Consider the following 21776-nt stretch of genomic DNA (forward strand, 5'->3'; position numbering starts at 1 on the left):
AAAGCAACAGCTTCCTTTTCCCCTATGCTGCTATCTCCTGCCCTGAAAAACATCTTAAACTAAAATCCAAGATTCCTATCAGTAGTTGAAATAAAAAAGACAAATTCAAATTGATCAAGGTACCCCAAGTGACCTAAACAAGATATTGGTCCCATTCCCCCACTTTTATTTAAGAAAAAAATAAAAATAAAACTGGACCAGACCTTCAGCAAGGGTTACATCTTCAAAACGAAACAGAGACCCTGTATGTCAACCTGTTGCACAGTAGGGACAGTTTTAACAAACATGGCTCATCTGGTGAGAGGAGCTGCATGTGTCAACCCTTCTTTCTGTAAAATTATCAAAGAAGTATTTTCTCATTAGGGTATCAAAATCAGGCAACAGTACCTCATCATGAAAAGCAAAGGCTTTGCTTTCATTGCTCTCTGATCAACAGGAAATTATGCCATCTATTTCCTAGGAGTGGATGAACAGTACTAGAGAGTTGAATTTTACAGACAAGCTAGCAGCAGGCAGGCACATTCCTAGAGTCTCATAATCAGAGACACAACAGGAATAATTTAGCAGTACAACAGAACTTTTTGCTTCAATTTACAATAAACATGTAAGTTGTGGCAGAGACAAGCAGTCTGACGCCATTCCACAGCACTGCCCGCTGCACACAAAAAAGGCATTGCCTCAAGAAACCTCCAGGTGAGGCTATGAGCCAGGTTCCACCACAAAACTGAACAGATTGCATCAGGACACTAAGATTGGTCTGCAGGCTCTGTCACTGGTAGACCATGCTAAACTGATGCATGGAGGAAAGGGAGCTGTACTCTCCCTCCTGCTGACCTGCATAGAGCCCTTGAGCAAAGAAGAGACTGTGTCTGCTCAGTCCCTGTACAAAGGCAGTCACCTAAATGTTGCCTTCTAGTGTCGTCTGGTAGATCTCTATAGTTTCTACCAAGGGGAGGTGCTCAGTGCTTTCAATGATAGCAATAGCCTCCCCAAACTCAGTGCACATGATAATCTGGGTGGGCTGGCCAGTAGCCACGAGAGACCCTGTAGACTGGAGCGCCTCCTGACTAGAAGCCAGTTCAGTGTGAGTCTTGCGGTGACTTCGCAGGTTGGAAAGAGTCTTGAAGGTCTTGGGGCAAAGTGGGCAGGGGTGGGGGCGCTCCCCGGTGTGAATGCGCCGGTGCTCAGCAAGGTGCATGGACTGCACAAAAGACTTGCCGCAGTCTGGGCAGCGGTAGGGGCGCTCACCGGTGTGAAGGCGCCGGTGCTCCCGCAGGTGGGTAGCCTGCCGGAACGCCTTACCGCAGTCAGGGCAGGGGAAAGGGCGTTCCCCTGTGTGGATACGCTGGTGCAGCTGAAGCCCAGAGGCTGCCACAAAAGTCTTGGCACAAACAGAGCACTTGTGGGGGCGCAGGCCAGCGTGGCGCTGTTGATGCCGGCTCAGCCCGCTGGGAGTGGTGAAGGCTTTCCCACAAAGTGGGCAAGGGTAAGGACGCTGGCCTGAATGTACCAGCTGGTGTAGCGCAAGCTTGGCCAACGAGCCCATGTACTTGCCACAAGACATGCAGAGGAAGGACTGCAGAGTCGCCTGGTCACGGCGCCTAGCACAGCGGTGCTCCTGCAACTTGGAAGCCGTAACAAAGAGAGCCCCACAATCCGGGCAACGGTGAGGCTCATGCCCAGAATGGCTGAGCCGGTGCAATTCCAGGAGGCGACGGCGTGGGAAGGATTTGTCACAGTCTAGGCAAGGAAAGGGCAAACACCCCGTATGCACGGTCCGGTGCAGAGCCAGTTGATGGGCTCGGGAGAAAGCTACTCCACAGTCTTCACAGGAGTGAGGCCCCTCTCCATTAGGTGCCATATGCAAGAGGCGGTGCTGGCGAAGATTAGAGGACTGGGTGAAGCGCTTATTACACACCTGGCACTGGTAGGGGCGCTCTCCAGTGTGCGTCACGTGGTGCCGTGCTAAGTTTGCCTGGGAGACAAAGGTCTTGCCACACTCAGAGCACTGAAATGGCCTTTCACCAGTGTGTGTCCGCATGTGGTTCCGCACATGCACCAGCTTCTTGAACTTTTTGCCACAGGTGGGGCATTTGTGCTTGCGCTCCAGAACGTGCACCACTCGCTTGTGCCGCACCATCCGGATGTGGGTGGAGAATGCCTTTCCACACTGAGGGCACAGAAACCCAGCACTGGGCACTTCTACTGATGTCCCTGGCAGGGAGGAGGCAGTGACGGCAGGGGAAACTGAGCCATTTACAGTTGATTCTCTGTCGCTGGGCGCTGGTTCAGGAGGTTGGCTGGGTGCCTGATCCCCGGCCCCACGAGTGGGTGGAATGCCACTCTTGCCAGCATGTGTGCGCCGATGGTAAAGGAACTTGGTCATGTTGCTGAAAGTCTTGCCACAGTGGCAGCGGTGCAGGGGATTGGCTGTATGGCTCTTGCGGTGCATGATCAGAGTCATCTCAGTAGAGAAGCCAAGCCCACAGTCCACGCAGAGGTAGAGTGCCTCACCTTTGTGGATGCGCATGTGCTGCTCAAGGGATGCTGCCTTTTTGAATATCTTGTTGCAGTTGGGACATTCGTACGTGCCATCTACGTGCACTCGCTGGTGAGCCAACAGCCGCTTGGCTGTTGTGAAACCACGCTGGCACTCGCCACAAAGAAACTCTTCACTGCTCCCCAAGTGCTCCTGCTGGTGCCTCCGCAGCGCCTCCACTGTCCCAAAGGCCTGCTTACACTCACGGCAACAGAAGGCCTGAGCAGGTGGAGGCACAGCAGGGGGTTCTTCAGGGCATGGCAGCGGGGACACACGTTGACTGCAAATCTCCTGAGCTGCTGTTTCAGATGACTCACTGCTCTCTTTCTCAATCTCAGTGAAGTGTTCACCCTGGTGATCTAGCAGCTCCTCAGGAGTTGGGAAGAGGCAAGAACACTCTGAGCACTCATAGGGATGCATGAGTGGAGTTGGCTGAGGTGTTGGAAGTGAAGCCTGAGAGGGTGGTGGGGAGGATGGCTGGGAAGGTAGTGGAACAGATGATTGGAGAGGGGGCAATGGAGTTGACTGGGAGGTTGGTGGGGCTGACATGGGAGCCTCAGGTGAAGTCTCTTGTTTCTGGTGTGTTTGGCGATGTGCTAGCCATAGGCTGGTAGAAGGAAAGAGTTCATTACACTCATTGCATTGGTAGCGGATCTGTCCACTGGTAGCTGGCGGAGGTTGAGGCCGGGTTGGCACCTCCCTGGGGTGCACTTCTTGGTGGGCTAGCAGTTCGTCAGGTGACCAAAGGACACAGCCACACTCCAGGCACTGGTAGCGGTTGTCCTGCTGGGGCCCTGTGTCTACAACAGTGGCAGCAGCTTCAGGCTCATAGGCCTCGCCTAGATGGCTCTGGTGGTGGATCAGCACCTCCTCCAAAGTATTGTAGAGGAGTCCACACTCTGAGCACATGTACTGATGCTGGAAGAACAAAGAGGGAGGCAGTTCTTCTTCCATGGTAACTGCAAGCTTTCGCCTGCAAGGTGGAGAGAAAAACCAAGGTGAGTTAAAGGACCATGATAGATTATAAAAGAGAAAAGCAGTGTTTGAACACTCTGTATAAATGGATAGTTGTTTCAGCCTAAAAATAAAAAAAGAGGAAAGGAATATTAATTTTTGGAAGACACCATCATGTATTGAGAAAGATAAGGGAATAACAGGAAAGGTAGATAGATTAGGAGTGTCTGTCTGTAGTAAATGATAGTGGGCATTTTGATAGGGTGTATTATTTTAATGCCTCTTGCAGGGTTGCTGGGAGGATAAAGGGAGAAAGTCATGCATAGCACCATGAGAGTTCGTATAATGGAGGTACAAAAAGAACAACAAAAAGAGCAGGGAGATGTCTGCTGCGGTATGCAGAAGTACCTAAACAGCTGAGAAGAGCGATGATACCAGGAATGGAAAAAACTGGTGTCAACCCCAGGCGATCCTGAAAGAGTTTTACACACAACCCTTCAAGAGCTCCTTGTTCCCCTTCTTTCAGTGCCACTGCTATGGCCATTTAAAGGGGTGAAGGGGCGGCCCTGTTGGGTATTGCTAGTATGCCTTTGGCCCCGCAGATCTGTGCGGAATTCACTGCAATGCCGCCAGGAGGAAGAGGGGGCGGGGGGCTCGGGTGGTGGGAGGAACGCCACACTCACCCGGCCCGTGGGCCTGTCCCACTCCTGCCACAGCTGCTCGCCCGCCCTCTTGCCTGCTCTCAGTCTCTCTCTGTCTCCTCACACAGGCCCTGCTTGGCCTAGGCTGCACCGCGCCCTCTCATTGACTCCTCCACAACCGCTGGGAAGCCAATCAGCTGCCTCGATACTAAGGGGGCGGTTCGGCTCCAGCGGCTCGGTGACGTGAAGTCCAGCCCGCCCTCAGGTGGGGCCAGCAAGCACAGGCGGGGCGAGAGGCACCCATTCAGGAGGGAGGCAAAAGAAGCGTACTGGCGGCTCTCTAGGTCCGCCCAGTCACGAGGAAGGAGGTGACAGTACTGCGCTTTGCCGCCCCGCCTCCCTCTTCTCCCTACGCATGTTACGTAACTCCTGTCGCCGCTGCATCGACGTACAGTATCTATTTTCCCGGTCCCTCGCTTACGCAATCAGCGCCGTCTCCTTCACACCGCACGTCCCGTTTACGTAAACATTGTAAGTCTGAGGGAGAGAGGCGCCGAGTAGGGGGAACTGCGCTGCGCTTATAGCGCAAAGCCGCCCTCAATTGCTACATCACACCACCCAATCAGCTAAATTAAGCCGTCACGTAAAGAGCGCGGCGTACAGCGGCGCCGGCTACGAGCGAGAGCAATTTATCAGGTCTGCAGTTGCTTTTGCTGCCGCCGCCGCCGCCGTTGAGGTTCTTTCCAACTCAAAGGAGGCTCCTCCCCCGCACGTGGGTCACGCGGACACCAGCGGTCTGTCCGCGTGAGCCGGGGGAGGGCGACGCACGTGCCGCCGCCGGCGGTTATTCGGATTGGCGGCAGGGCCTGCGCGTGCGCAGCCTGGGATCCTGCGACGCCAGTTGGGGGAGTGGAAGACGCCGGACAGCCCGGGCGCATGCGCGACGGGTGAGGTGGTGGGAGAACCGTCCCTGCTCTTGAGGCTCGGTTGGCGCAGGCGCAGTCGTGTCGAAGCTACCAGAAAGATCGGAACGGCGGCGACGTCCGGCTGTAGCGGCGGTGGAAGACCCGGTGAGGGGGATTTATTCGTGTGTGGGATTTATTTTTATTGGGGGGCGGGCGGGTAGGGAAATAGGTTTGGGATAGGAATGGCGACAGGGGAAAGGAAACGAGGCGACTTCTGTGGTGCGGCTTTGAGGGGAAGGGGTGGGGGGGGGACGGCTGAGGGAGCCGTTTTTCCCTGAGGTAAACTGGGAAACGGGGCTTGGGGGGCCGGCAAGAGAATATAGGCGAGGGAGGCAGAGGAGCGTCGAAAAGGGGAACAGCTGTGAGGCGACGAGGGTGGAAAAATACTTGAAGGAGGCGGGGGGGGGAAGTGTGTATATGAAGAGCGGGGGTGGGTGGTGTCTCGTGGGGGGGGGGAGAGTCCCAGAAATGCCCTCGCGAAAACATGGAGAGGTAAAAGAACACGTAATTACGGCGGTGGTGTGAGCCGGAGAGAGAAAAACAACATCGGCGGGCGGAGGGGAGGAGAAGCCACGCCCAGAGGAGCCCCACCCCGCTCTCAGAGGGACTGTTTATGCAAATAGGGGGCGGAGCCTTGACTGGCTGGGATAGCGGGGGGAGGGGTGTTTGGATGGAGAAGAGGAGGTCACGGCGCACGCCAAGATGGGGCTGAGCCGCAAGCACGGGGCTAGTCCACACACACCTCTGGCTGGTTTGTGCTTGCTCTTGTGACAAGGGGGAGGGGAGACTGCTGCTTCCTGTGGCTGCTGCCATCTTGTGGCGCATTTTGGGCCCTGCATCCTTTGGAGGAGGCAGCCACGGCAGCGGCCTTGAGAGAGCATTTTCTCCCCTGTATCTTTGCTCCTTCCACATCGCATGTTCCCTCTTTTGGCTGGGACTCATGGCAGAATTAGAAACGTTTTATCTGTGTTATTCTGTGTGTATTCTGCCTCTTAAACAGCTTTTTAGGGTGGGGCAAAGTGGTATGCTCTAATCACCCCCATTTCTCCTTTTACAGGCATTTGTGGAGTGTTGGGATCCTCCCTCAAGACCTCTATTTCCCCGGCTCTCTTATAGCATATTATAATCATACACAGCCTGCCAAAACGTGTCTCTTTCCCGTGGTATTGAGAGCACAGCACATCTGTTCTGTTAGCTCATAACAGTAAATCCCTCTTGGGGTTAGTGTCTCCATATGGCTGACATGAGAAGGCCAATCTTTACCCACATATGGGAGGAGGAAGAATGTCTAGAGTACTATGGGATGATTTCCCTGCATCGAATGTTTGAGGTCATTGGTTCCCAGCTTACAGAAAATGACATGGATGCACTCTCTTTCCTTCTGGATGAGACACAGCCTTGGACTCACCCATTGGATCCTGCTCTTTGGGCTGTGGCAGCAGCAGAAGAGAGTGGTTCTGAGACTACCACACCTGTGCTGGAGAGCTGGAAGAGGAAAAATCAATGGCGATGTAGCTTGGGCAAGACTGATGGTAGTCTTGAAGTTGCTGCTCAGAGGCAACTGCCCAAGAATGGTGTACAACTGCTCCTGGAGCTAGAGAGGAGGGGCAAATGTGATGAAACCAACTTCGTGCAGCTTCTGCAGCTCCTGAGAGTACTGACAAGGCATGATCTGCTGCCATATGTCACTCTGAAAAGGCAGCGTACAGGTACTGAGCCAGAAAAGTAGAGAGCAAGTGGGTATTATCTGTTTTCTGAGCATAGATAGGTTGAAATTGGTGGACCCAAGCCACTCATTTCAGTGAATATACTCTGAGAAAGACTAACATTGGATACGATCTAGTGTCATTAACTTTGACTTCCTGACTGAATTGAGTGAAATGAAGTTCTTTCTTGAATGGACATAATCCTAGCTTCCAACTCAGCTTTCTGGCCAGAATTTTAGCAATAGAAAGATAGGGGGTGGGTATCTTTAAGGTATTACGTCCTCTATTGCTTAGCTTAGAATATTCTGATTCTATGAACTTATGATCTTATTTGACAGGTTTGATGTTGCTTTCTTCTAGAACTGTTGTTCCCAGTTGACATAGTGTCTACCTTTTTTTTTTAAACCATAGTTTCTCCTGAGAGATACACCTATGGACCATCTGTCCTTTCATCTGACCGGCAGATGGACAACTGTCTCAATTCAGCCTCTGCAGAGCCTCGAAATGATCAGTGGGAGACAGGTGTGTGAGTGTGCAGCCTGCGGGGGGAGGTGTATGGTTTCATCCCTTTTGTGTAGTAGTTAATATACAATGCCATCAGTTTTTACATAGCTGTTTTATGTCTTGTCTGCTTTGTAGATACATTTTTAATAGTTTCTAATTTCTCCCTGATGAAAGGTAGCAATTCCTTTTAAACAGTTTGCATTTGATATCAGATTATTTGGGGGGGGGGTAGGAGCAGGAGCTGTGTGGAATCTGAGCTTTCTTTGCCAGGCTTTGGTGTAAATAATTGCCTATGCCTGGCTTTTTCTCTCTAGGCTCCAATACGAGCAAAAGGAAGCGAGTAAGCAGAGGCCGGTCAAAGTCTACTTCCCGCAGGCGGCGGGGAGCTAAATCAACTAATGCTCCAATGCAGGAGGTCCAAACTCCCACGAAAGTCACCTGTGGTAGGTGTCAGCCTTGCATGTGCTTTTTTCCCGGGGGTGCCCTTGAATTGAACAAAGTATTTTTATAATGCCATGAAACCATTCTAAAATGCTAATTAGCAGCTTGGTTTCTGTTAAGGGTCTGATCAGTGATTCATCTTCTCTCTGGCTGGAGCCAAATGGGGAAAGGGTTGGGGGAGGAAAATATATATATATGTAGCTGGAGTGCTGTCAGTTTTGTTCTATGTCAGTGAACTTGAGTTTTGGCTTGCACTATTAATTTCTGTACAAATCTGGCGATAGGACTTCATTCCAGTGCAGTGGGGGAATGGGAGCTTTGGCCCCCTCTTTGGGGTGAGGGTGGGAAGGTTCTAACCCACTCCTTGTTATGTTGTCTTCAATTCCCAGGGTGATCTGTTCGGTACCTATTTTATTGATAGTGCTCTAGAAGGTCCAGTTCTATTTATTTACTACTTCAATTATATACCCTGCCCTTCAGGCAGAGTTCTCTGAGAGCAACATAAGACCAAAAAGAAAGCTTTATAAATGAGGAAAGGATACCTTCAGACTGCTAATCCCTTGGCACCAGTTGCTGGGAGGGATGTGGAGGCTGTTAATGTCAGTACAACATTACATGTGATATGCTGGTTTTGGAAAGAGACTGGTTTAGCTACTCTGATGTTATTTTTTGTAATAACAAAACACATCGTTGCCATTTTTCTGCTTCAGTCATCTCCAATTAAAAATAAATTCAACCTTTGTTAAAACTATTTCCAATTAATTCAATGAATTCTTCAGAACAATGAGGTTCTGGAGATTTTTGATGTGCGGCACATAATTTCTTAAAGAGTAACATAAAACTATTTTGAGGATTATGAAGCTAGTTATCTTCAGAAAGTACGATTCCTAAGCAAGGGAGTCATGAGTGCCATAGCTTCAGCACTGAATAGTATTAAGAGGTGGTCAAGCTTATGAATGACTTGTCCACGTTCTTAAGTTGTTTCCAAAATTGTACGTGCTCACCAGTAACATATAACGTAATATTTCCTGGAGAGCCTTCTTGTACATCTTTCTGTTAGATGCATCTGTTGAGTTTGCATGTTTAGTTTATAGCACACTGCACTACGCACTGGTTCTGTATCTGACTTTCGAAAGGGGTTTATTCTCCTGACTTGGTCGGTAGCACCAACCCATCAAACTGGATTTTTCTTAAATCCCAGACTCTCCTCTGAATTCATATTAAAACTCAGTTAAATGAATTATATCAAAATTTCTGGCTTGATTTCCAGTTCAGTGTTGAATGTCTATCTCTAACACCAGCATATACTCTTTTCTAACTTAGAGCTTCAGATACGTGTTGCTATATGGAGAGACATTCTGTATAAGGAAACTGTGAAACATCTATTTGACAACACACACACACAGTGTTTACGGTTTTCTTACCCAGAAATGCATTGTGTTGCACGTAACATTTGAAGCTGCTCTCACTCAGCAGGCAGGTGCTAGGGGCTGGTTTAGATCCCTACATAACTCAATGTGCTATTGTCTTTGTGTCAGTGCAATGCAAATGAAACAAAAGCGAATGCACAAAAACACTTGTCTTACCATCTGACCAATTTACAGGCAATGGGTTCTAACGAAGAAGGTTCAAAAATAATACAATTAGTGTCAAAACTGCAACTTCAAGGTGCAGCTATAAGGCTTCTGCCGGGTAGGTGCAAGGATCAAACTGTAAGCTCCATTCAACACTAGATTGTTGCCTGTATACTTGATGATGTTGCCTTGCTTCACTGGGGCAGAGCTTGACCCTTGTTTTCCAGGCAGCTGCTTCTGAAATAAGCTCTGCATTTTATAACCCTTCTGAATTGCACACCTAAGCTTGGGAGTTTGAAACTCATCTCCTTTTCCAGTTTGCAACCTCCTGAGCTATTTCAGCCTGCAGAAGCTAGAGCTTAGTTACTGAAAAAGAGCATACAAACCCCCAAATGATCTCTTTTTTTGTTGCTGCTTGATTTCTGCCAATTCTTTCTCAATCCACCATTTAAATTCCAGGTTACTAAGCAAAAGTTGATGATAAAGAGACTCTGTCTCTCTTGTGCACTCCTCTCACAGAATGGTCTCGCAAAGGTAAATGAATCCATGCACCCAGATTTCCACCAGTTCTATGTGAAAGCAAATCTGTGTTTAAATGTGTGCTGAGTTACCTATTTCCAGAGGAACCACAGGCAGCCCACCCTGCATGCCAGCCTCTCAAACAGCCAATTTGTAAAGGCATGTTGGCTATTCTCATGGTCAGTGGGGACAAGGCTGCATTGGCAGCTCTTGGGATTGTAATCGTGTACAGAGCCACTCAAAACTGGCACTGCAGGGGGCTTATGCTGCAAACCTCCAGCAGAGTGATGTAAACGGGCTGGGGGTATTAAAGCTATGAGGACTGAGCCTCTTGTGGGACAGTCATCAGATGATGTCTCAAGTGCCAGTCAATTAAAGGTTTTGCTCTACTAGATAAAGAAGCAAATAGCTCTCATATCATGTGATCCCTTAGTTATGTTAATAGCTACTGCTGCAGATATCAGGCCATTGTGAGCTGCTATGGAATCATCCTTTTCCTTAGGGCATAAACATTCCCTTAACTACTTTACCTGTCCTCCAGATGCTTCCATCAGTTTTCTTGGACAGTTTTCCCTCTTGCTGGTCAACATTTATCATTGATGGATGAGCTGCTAACAATTAATAGTTCTAAAATCTTCCACACTTCTCACTTCAAAATCCACTTGCATTGCTTGGTTATTTCTCTCATGATAAATCTGTCAGCACAATGGATGTTAACCTGCATTGATACATGTGCCATTTGGTGGTTGTCAAGAATAAGCAAGAACATGCACCCTGTGTCCTTGCAGTGAGAATTCCCATGTTGTATCTGGTATCTGCAGCAGTCGCTCTTTATCAACTTACCTAGAAGTGAGGCCAGGGTTTTCACACCATTTTGTGTTCTTTTGCCATATTGAATCTCAGAATGATTTCTTGATGTTGCCATGTGCTAAAAGTCTTGAACCATGTTTCTCTCGGTCCACAGTTGAAATTCATCCCTGGAAAAGCATAAGTATTGGCCCAGGCAAGCGGGCCAAGTACCAGACACTGGCATAAATACCCAGGCAAACTAAAAAAAGCAAAAACTTAAGTGTGGCCCTCATGATAATTTCAGCTGCCTCTTCACCGCTTCTCCTATGTTAGAAGCGACCTGCATCTGGACCCTGCAGCGCTCTTGTTAAACAAGCTGTGAGGGACACTGCCTTGGACTCTGGGACTTGTTGCCTTCTGCACAATGGAGGCATTTTTGCGCGGTTAACATTGTCTGTAATGGGTTTTGCTGGCCTGTAAATATGTGTGTCAAAGGTGGGTGGGAAAATGTGGTATATTGAATTGAATTGAATTGGTACTCTATGCTGTTCCCAGTTCTTTTCTGGAAAACTGATAACTTGAGTTTTCTTATTCTAATGCTGAACACACGCTAAAAGAGTTGCATGGATGATGAGGTGACAGGCCTCAATCTCTGAAACCATCCTACTTTAGTGGTAATTAACTTGGAGGCTTCTTCACTCTTGTTACTGTGATTCAAACTTGGGAAAAGACATTGGCAGAAGCCTCTGCAGTATGTGGCTCAGTGGCGTGTTTTGAAGCTGTCTATACAGAAACTACAGTGGGATTATTTCACTGGGACTGGGGCCTGAAAGTGGAGGGTTGGGTGGGTACCATGTTGTTTGTGCTGCCTCAGTTGGTTTCTTTATTGCATATATAGGTCAAGTGTCTAATTAGATGCAGCTGCTCAGGGCTTGCATTACTACTGGCTGAGCATGGCCATGGAGCAATTAACCACCTTGTACAACTGAGTTGTGCAGAAACCCTCTTCCCACAGTCCTGCAGTTGATGTGCATCCTGCTTGTTTTGAAATAAAAGCTGTGGGTTTCCCCCCTGTGGCCAATAATTTGAGGCTTTTATCCTGTCCTAGGGGAGGAAGAGCCCTCCAGGCACTTGTGAGACATAACTGACACAAGAGGTGCCAGTATGTTGATGCCAACTCTGACAGCTGCTATCATTTTTACTTCAGAGAACTGTTTATATTGGAAAGTGGGTGGGATGGGTATTTAGATGAAATCGTATGCCAAACCATGGATGCAAAAGTTGTGTATCTTAAGCTGAGTAATAAAATGAAACCTCTGAGTTACTATGCATATAGCATATTGGGTGGGAGCTTGTGGTTGGAATGTGAGAAAGGTTTCCAGTGGGTCCTACAGCTGAGCTCTTAATGTGCTGCCCTATCAAGGCAAAGCAGTTGCTGGTGTACACTGTAAAGAGAAATTGTGGACATCTCTGTTCCTTACTCAAGTTTTACAGTACGTTGTTTTTCTTGGGGTGGAAATGGCACTGCTCTTAGTATAAGCTCTAGGCTTTCTTACATGGACTGAAATGGTGCTGTTTACTGGCTAATCTGCCATGGACAATTGTCAAATTGAATTTGTTGCACAGCTCTGCTGTTGCCCATCTGGAAAGAGGGGTTCTAATTGTCATGCTGCTTGAAAACTAGCAACCGGCTACCAAAAAGCTGCCTTGTAGCTAACTAGTATGGGTGGGTGTGGGCTCCAGGCCGTACAAAGTTGCTGGTAAAGGGCTGTGACTGCACTTTGAGTTAATGCTTCTACAGGTGACGACCACAAGACACAGAGAAATTAAAGCTGACGGCCTTGTTGAGCGTATGTAATACACCACCTGCCTCATTTTTTAAAACATATCCTACTCTGTATTTGTTCCATTTCTCCCTCCCTCTTGAACCTTTTAAATTTTTGGCTACAATGCTGATGATACTTTGGGCAACTGAACAAAACACAAACCTGCCCAATGTCCATAGTTACAGCTGAACTTCAGTAATTACTGGGGCATCTAGAGCATGGTAATACACTTCTGTTGCAGCAAGTCACTCACAAGATGGCTAGAACTTAATTAGCTAAAATTTAAGTTTTTCCTGCCAAAGAGTCCGGCTGGCTGTTGGTAGTTAGCTTTAGTTCAGAATCTCCCCAAGTCGTTTCCCTTCCAAGTCGAGAATGGCTCATGGCCCTTAATAAAGCAGTGGTCCAGTTTGATAATGCCATCATGTAACAAGCTATATTAACTTGGAAAAATTCTTTCCAAGGTTTTGGATTGAAAATGGTGGGAAGCCTTTTGAAGAATTTACTGTTGTGGATGACTTTTCAGGATTGGTGCAGATAGCTCAACAGGAATGATTTGGGGGGGATACTAGAGGAATGTTTCTGGGGTGAGAATTGAGATGTTTTTAGTAACTGATTATTGGAGTTCAGCTGTAACTTTGTGCCAAAGGTAGACTTCAAAAACGAGAGTGAACACCCCTTGCTGGGATTGACCATCTTAAGGAACCTGAACTCTTCAGGAGTCTTAGGTGGCCTGCATCTTCAGCTTGGTTGGTATTGATGTTCAGCACCTGCTCATGGCTGTTGAACAGCCCAACCCTGGAATACTGTTGCATGACCGTGTGTTTGTCTGCGTAATCTGTTTGTGACCTCCAGCTCTAATGCCGCTCTTTCTCTTCCTTTCCCCTCCCTCTCTCTCTCTCTTTCTCTCTGTTCTGTGTGTCTTGCTCAGACATCCGGCTCCGTGTTCGTGCAGAATACTGTGAGCATGACCCTGTCTTGCGTCAGAATGTGATGTCAAACAAGCAGAACCATCTGGAGCGGCAGTTTGATGTCTTTGGACAATCCAATACCATCCTCAAATCCCGTGACCTGGGCTCAATAATCTGTGACATCAAGTTCTCAGAGCTGTCCTACCTTGATGCCTTCTGGAACGACTATATGAATGGCTCACTGCTAGAGGCACTGAAAGGGGTTTTCATCACGGACTCTCTCAAAGAGGCCGTGGGCCAGGAGGCTATTCGACTGCTAGTCAATGTGGATGAAGATGATTATGAGGAGGGTCGCCGTCTGTTACTGGAAAGTGTTATTCCCCAGGCCTGGTAACTTTAGCTACTAGGAAATTTAGGTATGTTCTCTTCACTTTGGCTTGCGATAGTATCTGTCGTCTTCACACTCTCTGAAAACTTAGCATTTCCCCCTACTTGCCAGCTGTCTTCTTGCTCCATTGGCTCAACACAGAGTATTAATTTTGCAAGTGGCGTTAGGGGCTTTTTGTCTAGGTGTTAGATGACATGAGATGTCCAGTGCTTCAATAAATTTAAGGAAGAGACTAGCTCAAGGCAGTTGAACAGATATTTCCAAACTACAAAACCAAAATAGAGTTACATCCTGTAATTACATATTGAAGTTTTGGGGAAAGGTCTCTGATTTGCATACAACATAAAATGTAAACACACACATAAATGTAAAAATAAATATATAAAAATCAAATAGTTTAGCTTTGCTTTTAACTAATAAGTCAGTTTTTCTGCCAGGACAATTTCAGATGTTCTGCAGTTGAACTATATAGTGAATTACACTGCAACAATATGCCTTTGTCCTAATTTTGTGACTTGTTCAATTTCCCAGAACCTGTTGACTAAGGTCTTCTGTTGACTGATTGGTGTAGGACAAGATGGGAAGCCTGGAGCCCTATAGATGTTGCTGCACTGTAACTCTCATCTTCCTCCCTGACCATTGACCATCCTGGTTGGGACTGATGGAGTCCAACAACATTTGGAGTGCCACAGGCTTGCCACCACTGATAAAAGGGCTAGCTCCATCGCTGCTCTTTTTCAGGAAGACTTGGGTCCGCCATATATATTTTATTTTAAAATTTTTTACAGAAATTAAAAACATGAAAGATGAGATTGGTTTTCTTAAAGCCCTCGAACCAGAAAATAGAAGAGTATCAGAAGCAAAATAGAAGAGTATCAGAAGCATAAATCGCACAGGTGTTAGCAAATGAACAGTCCCAAAGGATCTCAGTGGGGGTGGGGAACCAGCCCTTCTGGTGCCTGGATGACAACAGATAAATGCGTAAGGAGTTGGCATCCATTCTGGTTGTCACTCTTAATCTTTTTCTTCTTCTTCTCACAGGGCACTTCATTTTTACTCCCCGATTACCACATGGCTTACCTGAATTGGATGTAGACTTCAGGAAGGAAATTTCTTTTTAGCAAAGGAACCTTTGTCCTGTCGCGGGGCAGGGCTGGATCTTGACAGCGATGGGACTTCAGGTAGTTAGAATTGTGCAGCAGCTGCTCTTGTATAGGTTGAAGCTTTGAAAGAGCAACTGGGAATGGTCTTAATTGACATTCAGGTGTAAGTAGGGCTTGGCTAGAGGCACCCACTCAGCGTGGATTCCTCATTTTGAAGTGAAAGGGACAGCTTTTGGAGAGCCATTTAGTCCCGATAATGAAGCAAAAAAGGGGCTTTGAAACCCTTTTGGAATAAATTGGTATGTGCATCATGCTCACTACCAGTACTTGTGTTTTTGACCTCTATTGCAGAGGTGGAGAGCATCTCATTTTGCAGAGTTGCAGGTGCACCTCTTAAGGCCAGTAGCAGGGCATGCTATGTTGCCTACTTTCCTGGAAAAAGAGAAATAACCTATTTTCCTTTAAATCTGAACCTAGGGGTGAGCTTCCATTCTTAAGTATACATCCAAGTCCCATGGCAGGAAAGCCAATGATGATAGAAGTGGAAACTTGAGTCATTTTTTGGAGGAACTTGTCAGTTCTGTGGATATTTGTACACAATATAAATAATAGGGTTCAAAAAAAGGTGGTGCAACCCTTCTGGTTGAATTTCTGAGCTGAGGACACTGCTTGACTGCAGTGGGAGGGCCAGAGGCCAGAAACATGTAATTTAAAAAGTTGTATTTTTTATATTAAGACTTTTTTGACAAATGATTCTTAATGTATTGTATTTGCAAATGTCAATAAAGAATAGTATTTGCAACTGCTTGGATTCATATTTCAATTTTACCAGGATCAGAGGCTGAGATACAAGAGTCCTGGCCTACAGCTGCTGCTGTAGTGATTAAACCTTGTTCCCTGTCCAACAAGGAAAGGCAGTTAGGCTGGTATGCCTGCTTCCAAAGGGAGTTCCTGGCCACCCAAGAGTCACTGAGGTGACTAGTTTGGCAAGGGGGCAGGGCCTATACCCTTCCACACAACAGATGGGCCTATCCCAAGAGCAAGGAGAGGATGAGCAAGGACATTTATAGAGTGAATTCCTCCATTCTTTATTAGTGAGAAGTTCTGAGAGATGATGGGTACCTGGTCATAGAAGCTGTAGAATCATAAGAGTTGGAAGGCAATCAGAGGGCCATCTAGTTCAGGGGTCAGCAAACTTTTTTGGCAGGGGGCTGGTCCACTGTCCCTCAGACCTTGTGGGGGGGCCGGACTATATTTTGAAAAATATATATGAATGAATTCTTATGCCCCACAAATAACCCAGAGATGCATTTTAAATAAAAGGACACATTCTACTTATGTAAAAACACTAGGCAGGCCCTACAAATAACCCAGAGATGCATTTTAAATAAAATAATACATTCTACTCATGTAAAAACAGGCTGGTTCGCAGGCCGGATTTAGAAGGTGATTGGGCTGCATCCGGCCCCCGGGCCTTAGTTTGGGGACCCCTGATCTAGTTCAAACAACACCCCCCCCCGGCAATGCAGGAATCCTGCCCACAGCCATCCCTGGGTGGGCTTGAACCATCAGCCTTCTGGTTAACTTTTAAGACGCACTGACCCATTGCCACTGCCTGACTATGCAGACTAGAATACAGAGGATCTAGATACCGGCCAGACTCCTACCTCTTAATTCATTAAAAATAATCTGTTAATGTAGAATAGGCAAGTACAGCTGTTGGGCTTGGCTATCCAGATTCCAAGAGGGTGAATGCCACCAGGGAAGGCAGAATACAGTGACACTGAAGATTCTCTGCTTGGCCATCTACCCTAGATGTGGGCCATCAGCCAAAGAAATTGAATGGGCAATAGCCCAGTACATCAGGTTTTTCTGCCTTCTGCTGTTTATGTAATGCTGAAGGCAGTGTTTCAACTGGAACTGGAGTTCTTAGGAACACTCCCCAAATAATCAGCTCACGGTAGGGTCCTGAAGAGATTTCCCCACTGTCAAGGATTACCTATCCGTAATCTCATAGGAACTATCTTTTGTTTTTTGTCCTGCTTGTACTTTGAGCAGGGATATCTCTGTTGATTTTCTTGCATGGAATTCCCAAGGCAGTGTATATGGTGACCAGACCCAGACATGCTTGGCAGCCTCAAAATCAAACCTTCATACTACCCCCCTGGTGTCACCCTCTTTAGGCCCCAGATCCTCCTTTCCCAGTTCTTTTTAGTCAACAAATTTAATCATGTCAGTGTTTGGTTTGGTATTTTCCCTACTCCAAAACTGTTCTAGACCTATAAATCATTACCAAGATCCTGAAGAGGTATATACAGTATTTGATATGAAGACTGGCAACTCCTCCCATCCACTTCCTCTGTTCCTGAGAGGAGATCCCACAGCTTACGTCCTGTGCAAACAACTAAAGAGGTTTTCTGCACTGGTCCAGTAAAAACGCTTTTGCTGCGCTATACAGACCAGAAACAGTTCTCTTTGCAGAGCTTTAAGCACAGCGGCTGGATTCTTCTTGTTGTAGAATTCTTGTAGCTTTGCAGCAGAAAACGACTCACCAAAGCTCAACTTTTGAAGACAGCTTTATTTCAGAAAAATAACAGAAACACCTCCAGAGCTTTCAGACATGACTGCTCCACACCCCACAGGCAAACAAAACAAACGCTCTATATATACTGAGCATCTTAACAACTTAACGACATCACATGACCTTGCTAATTTGCCAGCGTCTCAGGTTTAAAGTCCTAACACCCCCTCTCGCTGGCAAAAACATAAACAGTTCTACAAAGTTATTTCAGACCCAATTCTTCACAAAATTCTTCATGACGCTGAAACCCAAGCGGTTTTGTAAATCCATCAGCTAAATTTTCATGACTTGGACAGTAACTTAATTTAACAATTCCCGCTCTCACTGTTAGACAAACATTTTGAAATCTGATATCCAAATGTTTTGTACGACCTTTAAATTGACCATTCTGTGCTAATTTAAGACATGGCTGATTATCACCCCATATAGTGATGGGCGTGATAGACTTTTCAAACTTGTGTGAACTAGAAGGTTTCTCACCCTCATCCTCAGACTTAGATTCCTCAGCCTGTTCTGGAACTAATTCTCGCCTTGGGACCTGTGTCTGATCTTTTTCATTTGACACATCAAATAGTATGTCAGAATTACCATGGATTCTATTCCAACCATCTTGTTCACAAAATTCAGCACTTCTGCTGATTGTGATTTTTGTTTGATTACCTCCTACATTTACAAATCTCCAACCTTTTGTGTTTGCTTGATAACCACAGAAAATCATTTCTTTAGATCTGGGATCACCTTTCTTACGTTGTGCCCTAGGCACCAGCACATAAGCACGACATCCAAAAACTCTTAGATGGTCAATTTTTGGTTTCTTACCAAACAACATGAAGTAAGGAGTGTTGCCTACTGTGCTGTTGTACACTCTATTAAAGGAATAATTTGCATACAGTGCAGCCTCTGCCCAAAAACGCTGTGGTAGTCCAGAATCAAACAGTAAAGCAGCAATGGCTTCTTGCAATGTTCGGAATTTTCTTTCCGCAACTGAGTTCTCCTGTGGTGAATAAGGATTGGTAAGTCTATGGACTATACCTTTCCGTTTTAACCATGTCGCTAGCGTGTGGTTCACATACTCCCCACCGATTGTATCTTGCGCACCCTAGTGTCAAATTTACACTCTACTTCTTACACTCTAATTTGCCAGCGTCTCAGGTTTAAAGTCCTAACAACAACTTGGATATATGCCTGTTGTAATTGAGGAGTCTTTCAGAGGCTTCTACTCCTTTCCCTTTATCCCACCTGATTCCATTAGGCAGGAACAGCTGTGGGCCCTGTCAGTTGCCTAAGGATCAGCTGCTGCTGATGGTCCAAAGTGTGTTGGGCAGAACAGAGGCAAGGAATAACACAAGCATCATAGTTCTAGTTACAGGTAGGTAGCCGTGCTGGTCTGCCGTAGTCGAAACAAAATAAATTCATTCCAGTAGCACCTTAGGGACCAACAAAGTTTGTCATTGGTATTAGCTTTCGTGTGCATGCACACTTCAAGAAAAAAAATAGTTATGGCATGAGCTTTCACAGAGTAGAGCGCTGAGCCCATTTCTTCAGATGCGTGAAGTGCCACCAGGATCTGGCCATGAGACCACAGAGAGTTGCAAAAAATGGCCTGAGCTGCTGGTCTCCCTCCAAGTTGAGTCACAGACTTCCCTCTGTAACAGAGTCAGGGGGACCTGTGGTCCTCTATAGGTGGTTGAGATGCCATTGCCATCAGCCTGGGGGCCCCAAGGGCCGGGGTGATGGGAGTTGTAATCCAGCCAACATCTATAGAGGGCCACAGATTATCAGCCCCTGACCTAGTCCCTGGTCTGTGCAAGCCCTGCCGATGGGATAGCTCAGTCGGCAGAGCATGAGACTCTTAGAGTCGTGAGTTCAAACCCCACGTTGGCAAAAGATTGGGTCACAGGAGGTTGGACTAGATCAGTGTTTCCCAACCTTTTTCTGACTCTGACCCCTTTCCAACCTTGTTACCTTCCTGTGGACCCCACCCCCATCCAACACTATTTAAGTGTTTTGTTTGTAAATAGAACATGTTTTATTTATAATTTTTATAATTTATACAAAATAGAATTACATAGGATGATAAGAACATAATGAATCATAGAGTTGGAAGGGACCCCAAGTGTCATCTTTCTAGTGCAACCCCCTGCAATTTAGGAAACTCAGCTAAAGCACCCATAGACAGAACCTCTGCTTAGAAACCTCCAAGGAAGGAGAGTGCAGAACCTAATGAGGGAGATCCATCTTCCATGTATTATAAAAAGTACACAACACTTAACTTGACCCCAGTTTTTTGACACAGAGGTGGAAACCTACTCTGTTTCAAAATCCAAAATCATATCCTCCCAACATTTCTTCAATGAAAATAGGAATGTCCTATTCCTTAATAATTAACTATTTATGCCCTGCCCATCTGACTGGTTTGCCCCAGCCACTCTGGGTGGCTTCCAACATATATAAAAACATAATAAGACATTAAACATTAAAAAATCTTCCCTATACAGGCCTCCCTTCAGATGGCTCGGGTTAGATAACTTCGTACCCTCCAACACTGCTCCAATGAAAACAGGGATGTCAAAGAAAAGCGGGATACTTTGGGATCAAATCAGAAACGGGAACGACTTCAGTAAATCCAGGGCTGTCCCTGGAAAATAGGGACACTTGGAGGGTCTGCAAAAGGCGCACAGGGAGTTCTGTATATATGGGAGAATTTTAAAACGCAAGTGGTCCTCACCTGGTACAAAAAGATACTGTCATCCAAAGAAGCCCTGGCTGCCTAGATAAAACACTACAGCCCCCCACACCTTTACCTTGACAGTATTGGACCACTTCGATTGGATACTCCCAGCTGATGTGGACAGACACCTCCGATCTGGAAAGCCCACCACTTGCCCTCTTGACCTGTGCCCATCCTGGCTGATTACAGCGTGCCCAGACGAGGTGCGTGCCCCCCTAGGTGTCATCATTAATTTGTCCCTTGGCACAGGGGCATTCCCAGAGGAGCTGAAGGATGCAGTGGTGCGTCCGCTCTTAAAGAAAACATCATTAGATCCTTTAAATCTATCCAATTACTGCCCAGTTTCGAATCTTCCGTATCTCGGTAAGGTGATTGAGAGAGCGGTTGCTGAACAGCTTGGTGGATTTCTGGATGAAATATCGGCTCTGGTCACCCTAACAGATGATCTCCGTAGGCAGCTGAATCAAGGCGGGTCAGGCTGCTGATCCTTTTAGATCTGTCAGCAGCCTTCAACATGGTCGATCATGAACGTTTGGCCCAGCACCTTGCCGATGTGGGGTTCAGGGCACAGTCTTACAATGGCTGCGCTCTTTTCTTTTCTGGTCGGGGACAGAGGGTGGCATTAGGAGAGGAGCTGTCATCGCAGCACTCCTTGGTGTGTGGAGTGCCGTAGGGCGCAATTCTCTCCCCAATGCTTTTTAACGCTTTATGCGCCCCCTCACCCAGCTTGTCCGGAGCTTTGGTCTGGGCTGCCATCAGTACGCTGATGACACCCAACTCTATCTGTTGATGGACGGCCAACCTGACTCGGCCGCAGACACATTGGTCAGATGTTTGGAAGCTGTGGCTGGATGGTTGCGTGCGAGCCAGTTGAAGCTAAATCCTTTGAAGACAGAGGTCCTCTGGCTGGGTCGGGACAATATGGGGCTGGGGGCCAGCTCCCATCTCTTGAGCGGGCGCAATTAGTGTCAGCGTCTTCTGTCAAGAGTTTGGGTGTAATCCTCGATGCCTCCCTTTCTATGGAAGCGCAGGTTGTAGCTACAACAAAGGCGGCATTTTTCCACCTCTGGCATGCTAAGCAGTTGGTCCCTTACCTCTCTCACCCTGATCTTGCCACTGTGATCCATGTGATGGTCACCTCCAGGCTTGATTTTTGTAACTCACTCTATGTGGGGCTGCCCTTGAAACTGACCCAGAAACTCCAGCAGGTGCAGAATGTGGCTGGGAGGCTCCTTACGGGGTCTTCGCTGTGGGATCACATTCATTCAGTGCTATACCAGCTGCACTGGCTCCCGGTGGAGTACAGGATCAAGTTTAACGTGCTGGTTTTAACCTTTAGAGCCCTATATGGCCTAGGACCCTTGTACCTATGGGACCACCTCTCCTGGCACACCCCACGGGAGGACCTTACAGTCTGCAAATAATAACACCTTGGAAATCCCGGGCCTCAGAGAGTTTAGGCTGGCCTCGACCAGGGCCAGGGCCTTTTCGGGTTTGGCCCCAGCCTGGTGGAACACTCTGCCACAAGAGATCAGGGCCCTGTGGGCATTGGTGGAGAAAGAGGAGTGCGGGGGGAGCACACCGTCCCCAGCAACACTATCCCAGCA

The 21776-nt window shown here is 47.2% G+C and overlaps 2 protein-coding genes across 4 annotated transcripts; one reads left to right on the top strand and one right to left on the bottom strand.

Moving 5' to 3' along the window:
* Nucleotides 1-114: 114 nt before the first annotated feature.
* On the bottom strand, nt 115-4297 carry LOC118086203 (zinc finger protein 574-like). 2 transcript variants are annotated; one of them, XM_035117586.3, is made up of 2 exons: nt 4177-4297; nt 115-3512 (listed from the first exon to the last, which is right to left on the bottom strand). In XM_035117586.3, the coding sequence occupies exon 2, from the start codon at nt 3491-3493 to the stop codon at nt 899-901; it is 2595 nt and encodes an 864-aa protein (XP_034973477.1). In that variant the 5' UTR covers nt 3494-3512; nt 4177-4297; the 3' UTR covers nt 115-898. The 2 variants fall into 2 exon arrangements, with proteins under 2 accessions (XP_034973477.1, XP_034973476.1); XM_035117585.3 differs by having other exon boundaries at nt 3902-4283.
* An 837-nt stretch (nt 4298-5134) lies between these two features.
* On the top strand, nt 5135-15659 carry DEDD2 (death effector domain containing 2). Of its 2 annotated transcripts, none has more exons than XM_088672616.1 (6): nt 5135-5204; nt 6157-6808; nt 7217-7327; nt 7624-7752; nt 13387-13782; nt 14286-15659. In XM_088672616.1, the coding sequence occupies exons 2-5, from the start codon at nt 6334-6336 to the stop codon at nt 13758-13760; spliced, it is 1089 nt and encodes a 362-aa protein (XP_088528742.1). In that variant the 5' UTR covers nt 5135-5204; nt 6157-6333; the 3' UTR covers nt 13761-13782; nt 14286-15659. The 2 variants fall into 2 exon arrangements, with proteins under 2 accessions (XP_088528742.1, XP_034973481.1); XM_035117590.3 differs by having other exon boundaries at nt 14796-15659.
* Nucleotides 15660-21776: the final 6117 nt, after the last annotated feature.

The sequence above is a fragment of the Zootoca vivipara genome, chromosome 6 (genome assembly GCF_965207765.1).
Source record: "Zootoca vivipara chromosome 6, rZooViv2.hap1.1, whole genome shotgun sequence".
NCBI classification, from domain to species: domain Eukaryota; kingdom Metazoa; phylum Chordata; class Lepidosauria; order Squamata; family Lacertidae; genus Zootoca; species Zootoca vivipara.